General features: G+C 40.1%; 1 protein-coding gene and 1 pseudogene across 1 annotated transcript in view; one reads left to right on the top strand and one right to left on the bottom strand.

Moving 5' to 3' along the window:
- The window catches only part of Smc1b (structural maintenance of chromosomes 1B), an 82,634-nt gene that overhangs the window by 32,245 nt on the left and 35,982 nt on the right, over positions 1 to 14,407 (bottom strand). Inside the window, 5 exon segments of the mRNA XM_017801026.2 lie at positions 36 to 183; positions 1,224 to 1,363; positions 8,762 to 8,868; positions 10,402 to 10,518; positions 10,972 to 11,109. Coding sequence (XP_017656515.1) covers positions 36 to 183; positions 1,224 to 1,363; positions 8,762 to 8,868; positions 10,402 to 10,518; positions 10,972 to 11,109 — 650 coding nt within the window.
- On the top strand, positions 3,005 to 8,268 carry LOC103743494 (annotated as a pseudogene).

Genomic DNA, 14,407 nt, shown 5'->3' with positions numbered 1-14,407 from the left:
AACTAGGTTTTTCAAACTGATGAATTATTAATTACCTATCAACAGCCAGAAACTTCTTCCGTTCCTCTTCAATTTGAGTGTGAATTTTCTCAATGTTGGAATTCTGAGTGGCAAGAGCTTCCTTAAGTTGTTCCTGCTTCCCCAGGAGTTCATCCACAATTTGCAGACAGCTTTCTTCAGTCTGAACACAAGAGAAGTTGCATTATAGATTTATCGTATTTTATGTTAATGGAGTCAACAGGTTCTGTTCTTATCCCTAAGACCAACTAGTCCTCCTAAGGTGACGCTCGTATCCTGTGTGCTGCTTAACCTGCCATAGACTGGACCCCTTCTCACTCTATGCTCTTTGGAAACTGAAACTCATTCTTGGCCTTCGTCTTGTTTTGTATCCACTCTTCCACTTGCTACCCCCTGACTGCCATTCCCTTTGTGCAGTGGAGATGTTCTTGACACTATGCCCTCTAATTGTCAATTAAACAGACATTATAGACTGTCTTCTATTTATTTTGGTCTTTTTGAGACAGGATCTCCCTGTAGCCCCAGCTGGCCAGGAATTTGTATATAGACCAGGCTGGCCTCAAACTCAGAGATCTCTGCCTTGCAGGTGCTGGGATTAAAGGTGTGCACCACTGGGCCTGGCTGCCTTTTATTTTTGAGCAGGTTTCATCACTTCCTCCTTCCTACAGTGCTGGCCTCTGTGCTGCCTCCTCTTCTGGCTTTCTGCCTAACCTTTCTGACCTTTCCAGAATCCAAACTGTTTTTCCATTCTTCAGTGCTCTCCACCTGCCTGAGACTCAGTCTTTGTTATATGGTTTCAATTTACACATATCAGCAACTCTGGCCAGGTATGGCACACACGTCTGTAATCTAGCTCTCAGAAGGCTGAGGCAGGAGGATTGTGAGTTTGAGGTCAGCCTGGATACACAGTGAAATCCTGCCTCCCAAAACAAAGCAAAACAAAAACCCGGTCAGTAACTGTGAAATCTGCAGTGCCAGCCAGTTCTGCTGTTGCCTACGTTCTGGAATTATCTCTGGCGCTCCTCACCTGTCCTTCCCACTTGACATCCAGTAACTCGTCAAGTTCTGACACCTTTACTTTAGGTATTTCTCCAATCTATTGCCCCTAATCCCATGATGCACCTTTAGGTGCTCAAAAAATGGCTACTCGTGAAGAAGTCATCATTTCAACAAAGAAGCACTTCAGCCCCCATTATTAATTTCCTTCTTTAGGTTATCGATGTCATCTTTGCCTTTCTGGATAGTTTCATTCAATGTGACGATCTTACTCAGTTTTTTCTTCAGCTGATTCCGACTATATTCAAGCTGAATATTAAGCCGAGTTTTTTGTTTTTCAAATTCTAATCTAATATAATGAAACCACTCATTACAAGGGTTAAGAGTGCTTTGATTCTTATAGGAAATTTAAAACACAAATGCAGTGAACTACAGGTAGCTTACATGCATTTAACAATTCTCTGTTCATGGTTAACCTTGTCTCAGCTATAACACCACTCATAGCTACTGGATTATCTGATTCAAATGCTAGACATCAGGTAATTTATCAGTAGTTTTCAGTATTTTATGTCCACTAATGACAGTGACTATTAATTCATAAGTATAAACTGTTATACCTTAAAAATATAAAATATCTTTAACATAAAATTATTATATATATTTGGTCTTTTTGAAACAGGGTCTCCCTATAGCCCCAGCTGAGATCTGTCTGCCTGTGCCTCCCAAGTGCTGGGATTAAACGCATGTGCTACCATGCCCGGCTCATATGAATGTTTCTCAAGTCTTTTATAAGCTATAGGCTATCTATCTACTTTTTCTTTAAGTTACAACCTATACATCCATTTTTAGTCTTTGTGAATATTGGTCTTTTTGAAACAGGGTCTCCCTATAGCCCCAGCTGAGATCTGTCTGCCTGTGCCTCCCAAGTGCTGGGATTAAACGCATGTGCTACCATGCCCGGCTCATATGAATGTTTCTCAAGTCTTTTATAAGCTATAGGCTATCTATCTACTTTTTCTTTAAGTTACAACCTATACATCCATTTTTAGTCTTTGTGAATAGCTATTCCTATATAAACTTCAAACTTGGGAAATTAACAAGTTCCTTCTTGACACACTTTCTTATTTTGCTAGCTCCATAAACTCCTAACAGCGAATTCTACTATCAACTGAGTATGTTGGTCTATGTTTGCAACCCCAGCACCTTGGGGATGTAGGCAGGAGGATCATGAGTTTGAGGCAAGTTTGGGTTACATTTGAATAATCCAGTTATTTTTGCTTTATTTTTATTTTATGTGTGTGTATTGTGTGCATGTATACAAGTGTACCCGTGCCGTGCAATGGCCATGGAGGTCAGAAGAGGGCACCAGATCCCTTGGAACTGGAGTTACAGGCAGTTGTTAGTTTCCATGTGGATGCTAGGAATCGAACCCAGGTCTTCTGCAACATCAGACAGTACTCTTAACTACTGAGCCAGCTCTCTAGCCCTGAATAACCCAGTATTTGCTATGAAGGGGCTATGACACATAATGTAAGCTTCCATCTTTAAAAGCTACAAAGAGAAAAGTAAATCAAAACAAGTATAAGGGAAGAGACAATGACAGTTCAGAAACACAGAAACAAACAAACCATGAGCAAAACCAAGAGGCAGTCTCAAAGGATCTGGAGTACTGACAGACCTCTAGCAAGACCCGAAGAGGAAGAGACGACAAATCACCAATATCACAAATGAAAGTGTCAGTAAAGATGACACACCTTAAAAAAGTGTATTGTGAGTAACTTTATGTTAGTAACTCTGATGAAATACTCAAAAACACAAACTACCAACTTGCTGGGCGTGGTGGTGCCTGCCTTTAATCCCAACACTCGGAAGCAGAGGCCAGTCTGGTCTACACAGTGAGTTCAGGTCAGTGAGGGTTACAGGGAGACACCCCCCCCAAAAAAAAAAGAAAGAAAAAAAGAAAAAGGAAAGAGATACTCTGGACTTCATAATGAACAATCCTGTATTTAAGGCACTGGCAGTAAAAGCCTTCCCCCAAAGGGGTTGGGTAGCCCAGGTGGGAAGGAATGGTATCAGTTCCACACAATCTCCTCCACAAGGAAGGTAAGAGACTAACAGAGCTTGTTTTTAACATTACCCTAATGCCAAAACATGACAATGATATCACAGCAACAACTACAGCTCATTATACTCAAAGTAGATGCAAGATTCCTAATAGAATTTTATCAAGTCAAAAAAATATATGAAAAGGGCAGCACATGACGACTAAATTGGGTTCACTTTAGGCATCAAGGTTGCTGGACATTAAAAAATCAATATAAATTATCACTGATATTTAGAATATTGGTACTTGTAAAATCTATCAACACAAAGATCTCAATAGTTCCCAGAAAAGTTTATCAAAATTCAACATTCATATGGTAAAAATTTCTGTGAAGGAGACCGCCTTAGTTTGATGAAAAGTATCTTAAGTAATCAATGAAAGAGATAACAGAACTAATGAGTTCAGAGTTCAGTAAAGTTTTAGGACATTAATTTAAAAAAAAACCTATTTTAAACTAGGTGTGGGAGTGCATGCCTTTAATCTCAACACTTGGGAGGAAGAGACAGGCAGATCTCTGTGAGACGGAGGCCAGCATGGTCTAAAGAGCAAGTTATAGGTCACCTGGGCTACAGAGTGACCCTGTTTCAAAACAAACAAACAAAACAACCAAAACCCGCCAAAATTTCATTAAAAATTTCCTTAATTTGGGGCTGGAGTGATGGCTTGCCTGTTAAGAGCACTAGCTGCTCCTGAAGAGGACCTGAATTTGGTTCCCAGTACCCACATGGCAGCTAACAACCATCTAGAACTCCAGTTCCAGGGGATCTGACACCCATCTGTTTATTATTTATTTATTTATTTTATTTTCATTTTATGTGTATGAGTGTTATGCCTGCAAGTGTGCAAGTGCACCCATGTTGTGCAATGCCCACTGAGGTCAGAAGAGGGTGTTGGATCCCCTGGAACTGGAGTTACGGACAGTTATTAGGTGCCATGTGGGTGCTGAGATTTGAACCTGGGTCTTCTGAAAGAACAATCAGTGTTCTTAACTGCTGAGCCATCTCTCCAGCCCCATCGGCACCCTTCTCTGGCTTCCACAGTCATTACATACATGTACCTACATGTAGGCAATACACTTGTATCACATAAAAATATTAAGTTTTTTTCTGTGTGTGTGCGGGGGAGGGGTGTAGTAATACAAGCCATGGTGCAAATGTGGAAGTTACAAGACGAGTTCTTGGAGTCTATTTTTCCTTTGCACATTTACATGGCTTCTGGGGATTTAAGTCAGGTCTTGAGGTTTCATGATCCATGGAGACATCTCACTGGCCCTAGTTTTATTTCAATATATTACCAATACACAATTTAAACTGAAAATGTAAAACAATACAGTTACAATACACAAAGATATGAAGTGCTCAGGAACACCTATCATGAAATTTTATACACTAAAAGCTAAAGACCATTAATAAGAGAAATTAATGATGACCTAAATAGGTAGATACCCTGTTATGGATCAGTATTAAGACATCAATTCCTCCTAAATTGATCTTTCCTAGATTAAATTTAGTCCAAATTAAAAAAAAGCAAACAATTGAAGCCAGGTGTGGTGGCACATGCCTTTAATATCAGCACTTGGGAGACAGATTCAGGATTTCTGTGAGATCGTGAACAGTTTGGTCAAGCTCCAAGTCGGTTGGGGCTACATGGAGATCCGGTCTCACCCCTCCTCAAATTGAAAAACGGATCCTACAGTCTACAGGGAAATGCAGAGTATTCTTAAGTTCTTAGGAAGGGAAGGTGGCACATGGGAGGCACAGAGTAAATACATGTTGAATGGAATATGAAGGAATATGAAAGAATTATAGAGAATAAACAGAAAGGGCATGAGCCACAATAGTGATAATTTTTATTCAGGACAAAGATGTTTTCTTGATGTTTCTCCCAGGTGCATATATTACTACTGTATTTCAGCACTATATTTGAATACATGATCTATCCTATATTGCATATATACCATATATATGGGGCACAAAAGGTGAAGGTGGACAAAAAGGAAGAAGTGTCTTCTCACCTCCAGTCTCCCCAGAGGCAGCTGCTGACCATGTTTTAACACACATGGATGCACATCTTTCCAAGTGCCACTTGTCTTCTGACTCTCGTTACGCTTTTACTGTATAATCTAAGTTTTCCTATGTATTTGTATTGTTAATCTTTTCTTTCATGGCTTCTTGGATTTATGCCATACTGATAATTCTTTTATACTCAGAGATGATTTTTATTTGTTTTGCTTTATTTTTTTGTTTTTTTTTTTTGAGTCTCCCTGTAGCCACAGTTGACCTGGATTTGCTATGGAGACCAGGCTGGCCTCAAACTCAGAGATCCACCTGCCTCTGCCTCCCCAGTGCTGGGACTAAAGGCATGTGCCACCATGCCTGGCTCAAGGTTGATTTTTAAAGATCTTTAAAAAAATTTGTTGGAACTGGAGAGCTGGCTCAGCGGTTAAGAACATTGGTTGTTCCTGCAGAAGACCGGGATTCGAATCCCAGCACCAAAATGGCAGCCAGCAATTGTCCTGTCCGTAACTCCAGTTCCAGGAGATCCAAGAGCCTCTTCTGTCTTCTGCGGGCACTGCACGACACTGGTGCACTTACCTACACATAGGCAATATACACATACACATAAAATAAAAATAGCATTTTTAAAAAATTTGTTTATGTGTATGACTCTGTGTGTATGCCTTGAAAGTTTGGGTGCCTGTAGAGTCCAGAAGAGGGTGAGGGATCCCCTGGAACTGGGGTTATAAGTGGTTGTGAGCCGTCCAACATGGAAACTGAACCCCAATCCTCTCCAAGAACAGCAAGCACTCTTAACCATTGAGTCATCCCTCCAGCCTCCAGAGATTCTTTTAAAAATTCTCTTATGGGGCTGGAGAGATGGCTCAGAGGTTAAGAACACTAGTTGTTCTTGCAGAAGACCCAGGTTCGAGTCCCAGCACCCACAAGGCAGCTAATGACTGTAACTCTAGTCCCAGGGGATCTGAGAGCCTCTTCTGACCTCCACAGGCATTGCACAGCACAACATGGGTGCACAGACCTACATGCAGGCAATACACACATACACATGAAATAAAAGTAATAAAGAAATTGTTTAAAAATTCTCTTATGACACTATTTTTATTTTAGTTACTTTATTTTAGTTATTTTACTTTATGTGTATGTGTGTATTGCCTGCATGTAGGTAAGTCTAAGGGATGAAAAAGGGATTAAGGCATTTTTCAAATCATATGTATCTCAACATGCTTTATTGAAATACATAACTTTTAAAAATATTTTATTATTTTATTTTTTGTGTATGAGTGTATTGTCTGCATGTATGTGGGTGTACCTGTGCCGTACAATGCCTCAGAGGGCAGGAGAGGGCTTTGGATTCCCCTGGAACTGGAATTAAGGATGGTTCTTAGCTGCCATGTGGATGCTGTTAGAGTCCAGGTCTGCAGATGACTCTCTCCCTGTGCAGAAAAGTCTCATGAGACAGGACATGAAAGGCCCCCTTGCAAAAGATGAACTGGCCAGGCAGCTGCATTTGCAGCTATCTCAGCACAAAGCTGTTCTTCAGCTAATTTTAGAAGATAAACAGGCCCCTGCACCCAGACCAACTGATAGAAGAGCTGTCTCAGTTGAAGCTACTTCCCCTGAAACTGTAAAGATTATTTTTGCCACCTTCCACATTCCCCAACCCCCTATAAGAACTTCCCTAGCAGTCAGCAGGCGGCTGGTTGCTTTCTCTCCCCAGCTGAGCTGCCAGCTACCAGCAAACCTAAGAAATAAACTTTGTTTTGTTGGAGGCCTCCTGTGTTTTTTGTGGCTATTCCCTGCCTGGCTTTTATCTAACAGGTACTAGGAATCAAACCCAGGTCCTCTGCAAGAGCAGTCAGTGCTCTTAACCACTGAGCCATCTCTCCAGCCCCTGAAATACATTAATTTTTGTACACTGACACTAAATATCAAACTTTCCCTTATAGATTTGAGTACATTTCTGGAACAATTTATGAGCAAGTGCTGAAAGGCTTATACTATGCTGGAGAGATGGCTCTGTGGTTAAGAGCCCTCACTGTTCTTTCTGAGGACTGGAGTTCAGTTCCCAGAACCCATGTTGGGTAACTTACACACCTGTAACTCTTGCTCCAAGGAGTTCTGATGCCCTCTTCTGGTCTCCGGGGGCACCCACACAAATGCATATATACATAGCCATAGGAGCTCTAGTCCTACTTCACCGCTTCCCTTCACATTTTTCTTATCTACTACATGTGAATTCTAGAATCTGCTTATCTATTTAAAACAATAATGTCGTAAAGGTGATATGTTAGCTGTAGATTAATTTAGGGAGACTCAACCTCTTTATAAAAGAACTACTAAGCCAGGCGTGGTGATGCATTCCTTTTATCCCAGCACTCGGGAGGCAGAGGCAGAGGCAGGCGGATCTCTGTGAGTTCATGGCCAGCCTGGTCTACATAGTGAGTTCCAGGAAGCTCCTTGGGGATCTAAAAAAAAAAAAAAAAAAAAAAAAAAAAAAAAAAAAAAGAACTAGTAAGGAGTCTGACCTCCACTGCCGCCAACTGCCACCTCAGCTTGCACCTCTGCCGCACACACCATGGGAGCCATGACTGATGATACAGCCAGTACCAGTGCGTGCTAGAGCACACTGTCTCAGTGTAAATTTTCAATGGGCAAACTTTGCTAGTATATGATTTGAATCTCAGAGAAATGGAAAATTATGAAAAAATTTACAAAGAAATAGAATGTAGCACTGCAGGAGCACATGAAAAATTGCTGAGTGCACATGAAAAAATTGCTCAGTGCAAAAAGCAAGTTCTTCAAGCAAACCAAATATGGAAAAATCGCCAAGAATATGATGCTCTGGCAAAAGTGATCTAGCATCACCCAGACAGGCATGAGACTTTAAAGGAGCTAGAAGCTCTGGGAAAAGAATTAAAAGCACCTTTCACATATTAAGAAAGTGTTGAAGATAAGCTGGAATTGAGAAGGAAACAATTTCATGCTCTTTTTAGTACCATCCACGAGCTCAACAAACATTTAAATGACGAAAAGCTGACAGAGGCAGAAGACGCTCAAACAACCATCATGGAAGCAGGTCCGAAGATGGCAAACAGCTGGCCATTCCCAAGGGTGTTAACACTCATGATTTGAGTGTGTTTAGAATCTGTTGTGCTCTTGGGGTATGTCAAGTTGGGCTGGGAAGTACTTTGCTTTTAAATATAATGCATGTCTCATTCATATTTCTTCACACAAAGGAAATGAGTTTAGTGTATATTTTTATTCTTAAAGGTAGAATTCAACATCTAAAACTATTTAATAAAATGTCTCAAGTCAGAAAAAAAAAAAGAACCAGTAAGGCTGTCCTTCTTGTCCTAGTTTCTGTTGGACTTCTTTGTAAGGAAATGAAGTGTTAGTAGCTTCTCTGCCCTCCGTAGTTCTGGGCATCAAACCAAGGCAGGGCCTTGTGCATGCAGGGCAAGTGTGAATGCCTGCTGCTCTACTATTTTTTGTTGAATTGAAATAAAGACTCCTCAGGTATCATTCCCTTAAATTAGGAAATAGTTTATATATATATATATGTGTGTGTGTGTAAATATGTGTGTACATGTATGTAAACCGCTTACCAAGTTTTAAATGAAAGTACCTTTTTTGATCATTTTCTTGCTGCAGTTTAACATGTTTGTTCTCAAATTCATGTATATTTGCCACACCAATTTCTTCACAGAAGTGTTGGAATATGTCATCTTCTACCTTTTAAATTATGTTAAAAAAACTGGTTAAGTAACTAATTTTTAAAAACAGTGCTTAAATATAATTTTTCACTCCAACATTTTCCCAATTAGGCCAAAAGCTAATCAGAGCATTACTGCAGTCAGCCAGGGCTTTCTCTTCCTTTTCCTCCATAAACCATGCTCATTTATTTTCAAATTTCTTATTCAAGAAACTAAATGAAAAAGCTCATGAACTGGCCTCAGTAAGTGGCACTATGCCTACACAGTTTGCGATAAAGCTGGGAGAATTCCATTTACTTTGATCACGATACATGGATACTCTTTCTATAAGTGAGACAACAGCATCTCAGACAGTGCGAGTGACTCATGAAGGCCAGAGCATGGATCAATAGCCACTGAAACCTGGAAATCTAGCCAACCTAAATACCCAAAATAAGATCTAACCTCAAATATGAACAGGATTAGCAAGTCACATTAAAAAGTTTTGGATGTCACTTGAATATATTAAATATTAATACGGTAAGACTGTACAGCAGTAAGCTACATCAATGTAAACAAATAATCCAAATCATGGGAAGCTATGTACATAGAGTCTATGTACTCTGTGCTGGTCAGATATTTTGACATTATGGTCTATTCTGGGCATGGACAAATAACAACATCGAAAGAATGTTTCTAGAGCTTAAATCCATAGTAATGGGGCTAGAGAGATGGCTCAGTGGGCAAGAACACTGGTTGTTCTTGCAGAAGACCCGGGTTTGAATCCCAGCACCCACATGGCAGCTAACAACTGTCTGTAACTCCAGTTCCAGGGAATCCCACGGCCTCTTCTGTCCTTGTGGGCGCTGCACGACACAGGTGCACTTACATACATGCAGGCATGTACGTACACACATACACACATACACATAAAATAAAAATAAATATTTTAAAAACTGAAAAAAAAACCCATAGTGATATGACATGATTAAATAACTTAGGGATACTTAGCCTAAGTAGGATTCAAATCCTGTGAAAAAGGTAAAACTGAAGCAGTAGGTAAAAGCTACAGAATGGCAGTGGGACAAAGAACTTTCTAAGGGCTAATGACACCCAACAGTATAGTGAATTAAGTCAGGAGTGTTCCTGTCACTTTATGAGCAGAGGCTAGGTGAGCATATCTTGGTGTCCAAGAGCCAAGTACCATACTTGGAATATAATGGCTATTAGAAATAATTGTTGAGCCAACAACCTTCAGGGATAACACAAATGACATTTTTTTGCCTTCTGATGTTACATGACAGTGGAGAAAGAAAGAACCAAAATCATGACAGTGGGCAAGGCGGGGGAGGGGCTCACAAGCAGACAGCCTACACAATGGTCCTTATTTTGAGTCTCAGAGGGTGCAAGAATTAATTTGGCAAACCAATAAAACTCAGGCTACAATGATATCTGATAAGAAACGGGTGCCCATCAGTCTTTGCTCCAGTACACAGCAAGAAGCCCTAAATCAGGAATCTGGTCTCAAACTAGATTCTATATATCATCTAGTAGTAAGTGTAGTCTTTATTACCTTATCTATCTTTTCTTGAAATGCTTCAATTCTTTGCTGTTGCTCATTGATTCCTTCACTCAGCATAGTACACTGAGACTCAATATTTAGTAATTCACTTTGTAGCTGAGACTGTTCCTAATAACAAAAGAAGGTTTTATTTCTTTTTAACATGGCTATTTTATTTTTATACAGTGAGGCTAAAAACATGATAGGGTTCTTTTGCAATAAATGAAGAATACATTAACTACAATGGACTCTGGTAAAGCCAGATAATATGATTAAATACCATAAAAATAATCAAGGACTAGCCAGGTGTGGTAGCACACGCCTTTAATCCCAGCACTCAGGAGGCAGAGCCAGGTGGATCTCTGTGAGTTCGAGGCCAGCCTGGTCTACATAGTGAGTTCCAGGACAGCTGGGGCTACAGAGAGACCATGTCTCAAAAAGACCAAAAAAAAAAAAAAATCAAGGACTGTAATATAATACTAATCAAGGAATAAAAAATCTAAAAATTATACAACACCATATAAATGTAATTCCTCAAATTCTATATTCTGGTCCAAATTCTCGTCAAATTTTACACATTACCCAGTAAAAAGCATCAAGGTGCTTCTTTTTAATCATCTCTAGTTCATTTTGGGAATACTTGAGTCGGGTACTAGTTCCTTGTACTAGAGCCTGTATTTGTTTCAAATCTGTTTCCTTTCGGAGTGTCTTCATTAACTCCTAAAAAGACAAATGTAGGAACATTTTGGGATGGAAAAGCACTTTGATGACTTTTCAACGTTTTCATATATAAAGATTAATTTTAGATACAACCATTTGACATATTTCTTCCAATAAGAGGGTGTGTAAATACATTCGCCATCTGGAGTAAGACAGCATACAACTTCCTCAAAACACTAACACTTGCCAACAGAAGAGAATTAGGCATGGAAAATGAAGAATGGGGGCTGTCCTGGGCCATGTCCATTGCTAGCCTGTGTGGGGTCCTCTGACAAGTATACATAGTGCACCTCTTTTTGTTTCACTCATCTCCTTCCTCTTACTCTATTACTCAACCAAAAAAAAAAATGAAACTGTATTTTCACTCTAAGTTCTTATGGAATACAAACATGTATATGTAAATATTCACCTGTATCTCTTGGTTTTTGTTCTTGCTCTTTTGAGACAGGATTTCACTATGTAGCACGGGCTAGCCTGGAACTCCCTATGTGGGCCAGGCTGGCTGAACTCACAGGGATCTGACTGCTTGCTTCCATATCCAGAGTGCTGCTATTAAAGACATATGCCACCATGCCTGGCTTTATCTATTGTTCTTTTTTTCCAGTCTTTTTGAGACAGGATCTTCTTATAGCCCCAGCAGGCCTGGAACTCACAGAGACCTGCCTGCCTCTGCCTCCTGAGTGCTGGAATTAGGTTTTGCAAATTTAGACTCAGATGGAATATGCTTTTCTGAATCTTGCTTCTCTCAGTAATTTGAAGTCTTTCTTTCAATGGCTGAGTATTTTTCCACAGTATGACTGTACCAAAATTATTAGACTATTCTCTTAATGATGGACATCCACTCTAAGGTTCTGATACCCCAAACAATGCTAGAAGAGCATCTCTGTATATATACCTCAAGACAGGCAGTACTGTATTTATTTAATATATGCAAACAATGGAAGACTGAATATTCTTTTTCTTACATTTTTACTAGCACTTTTTCAAGGCTTATTTATAAGAACAAAGCAATCTGAATCTACACATTAACTCAATAGTGAGCTTGTCTTCTTACTTCCTGATCATATAGAGATCTTTCAGTGAACTAATACTATTCTTTGCTTAGCTATTTTCTCAAAATGAATGTCTTTTCCACATCAAATTGCAAATATTTAAATTAGTTATGTAACTTTGCCACAGCAGTTCCTTGAATCAAAAACTGGTAATCTGTACAGATAGAAAAGAAACTTAACTTGGAAAATGGGAAACAATCTGAAAATAGTCTGTTGATTTAATATATTTTGAACATGACATTGCAAGTAAGAGGGAATTACAATAGTCAGTAAGTGAGGGGAAGTGGCAAGTCAGCAGGAGCAGGAGGCTGCCCTAGTCTGAGTTCTCCCGCTGTGATAAAATGCCTGTATCTCGCTCACAACTCCAGGTTACAGTCCATCATTTCAGAGAAGCCAAGGAAGTAGAGACTTGACGGAGCTAGCCACAGGGCATTCACAGTCAAGAATGGAGAGAAATGCCTACCTGTATTCAACCTCTTCTCTATACCACACAATCCAGGACCCAAACCCAGAACATGGTGCCCAGTAGTGGGTAGTGGGCTGGGTCTTCCCCCATCAATATAATCAAAACAATCCTCTGCAGACAGACCCACCCACAGGCCAACCTGACTGACAGCCCTCATGGAGACTCTTCCCAGGTGATTTTAGGTTGTGTTGTTAGCAGTTAAAGCTGTTTTAACCAGCACATCCCCATCCCGAGCACACAAACATGCCACTTTAAACCATAACTTACCACCGCTTTCCTAAAGTCTCATGTTTATCTCATAATGTTATTTTATTTTTTTAATATTTTATTTTTTTTTTTTGGTCTTTTCGAGACAGGGTCTCCCTGTAGCCCCAGCTAACCTGGAACTTGCTACATGACCAGGCTGGCCTTGAACTCAGAGATCCACCTCCCAAGTGCTGGGATTAAAGGTGTGTACCACCATGCCCAGCTCATAATGTTATTTTTTAAATTTTTATTGAGCTTTTGTAATTTCATACAATTCTTAATCAAATTTAGACCCCCTCCCCCATTCATGCCTCCCCCATCCCCTCACCGGACCTCATGTATTCCGTCATACATGTTAATTCCTATCCATTCAGACATTTGTATCCAAATGTCCTTCAGTGTAAATTTGTCCATTGGAGTCTAGTCAGCCCATCTGGTGGTCCTGTGCAAGTCATACTCTCCTACTCTCCCTCATCCAGCAGCAATCATTCTCCAACAGTTCTCAGTCTAGTGCTGGCCCACCATCTATTTCTCTCCTCCCATTTGGGCAACTTTTCCAGTGTCTGCATACGTGTCCATAGAAAGGCTCTGCATGTCTAGGAGGCAAACAGTCACAACTGGGCTGGTAACTACTTGTGTCTAATCTCAAGACTGAGGCTTGAGGTGAGTTACCCTGACTGAAATTGTATTAGAACTATTAGAATACAAAGTGGTAGTTTAACTAAGGAAGAAGACAGAAACAGTGTGTGTCTGCCTTTGCCTGCAAAGGGTCCTGAGGCATAGTTTTGAATGTCATTTAGTGTGTGTTTATGCTCATGTATGTATGGGTACATGTGTGCCTATGTACATGCCCGTGTATGTGAGTGTGTATGCAATTAAAAGGAACACAGTCCTCCTTTTTTTAATGAGATAGGGCCTCTCACTGGCATAGAACTCTCCAAGTAGGCTAGGCTGGCTGACCAGAAAGCTCCATGGATCTATCTGTCCTCACCTCCTTAACTCTGAAAGTACAAGTACATGTCACCACACCGAGCTTTTTAAAAACTTTATTGAGAATTTCATACATGTATATAAGGTGCTTTGATCAAATCCATGCCCATTCCCTCCCCTCCAACATTCCCCCCTCTGAAGAAGTAACCCTAAAATCTTTTAAGGATTAAATACAAGCTCCCAAATACTTTTGACATTTTTGACCTTTAGAACAGAGTATGCTAACAGGCCCAAGGACATTTTTACTTTTAGCCCAGAAACTGACTTCTTTTCTTTGGGGTCTTTTTACCATAACTGCCTAGCCAATTCCTACCTCCTATTCTTATCACACCATCCTCTGAAGGGGTTACCCAAATTGTGAATAGGCAATAGACACAGACTGCTCTGGCTTCTTCCATGCTGAATAGGGAGGGATACAGGGTGAGGCAATTGGAGTACCCCTTTAGTGGGTCTATCTAAAAGACTCCCAAATTGCATAATTCTTGTCTCTAAGGGGAGAAGAAAGTCCTTAAATCATGAATAGGAGATGTGAAGGAGAAGTAAA

Source organism: Nannospalax galili, unplaced genomic scaffold (assembly GCF_000622305.1).
Source record: "Nannospalax galili isolate Female #2095 unplaced genomic scaffold, S.galili_v1.0 scaffold180, whole genome shotgun sequence".
NCBI classification, from domain to species: Eukaryota; Metazoa; Chordata; class Mammalia; order Rodentia; family Spalacidae; genus Nannospalax; species Nannospalax galili.
This window is presented reverse-complemented; position numbering and strand designations above follow the sequence as displayed.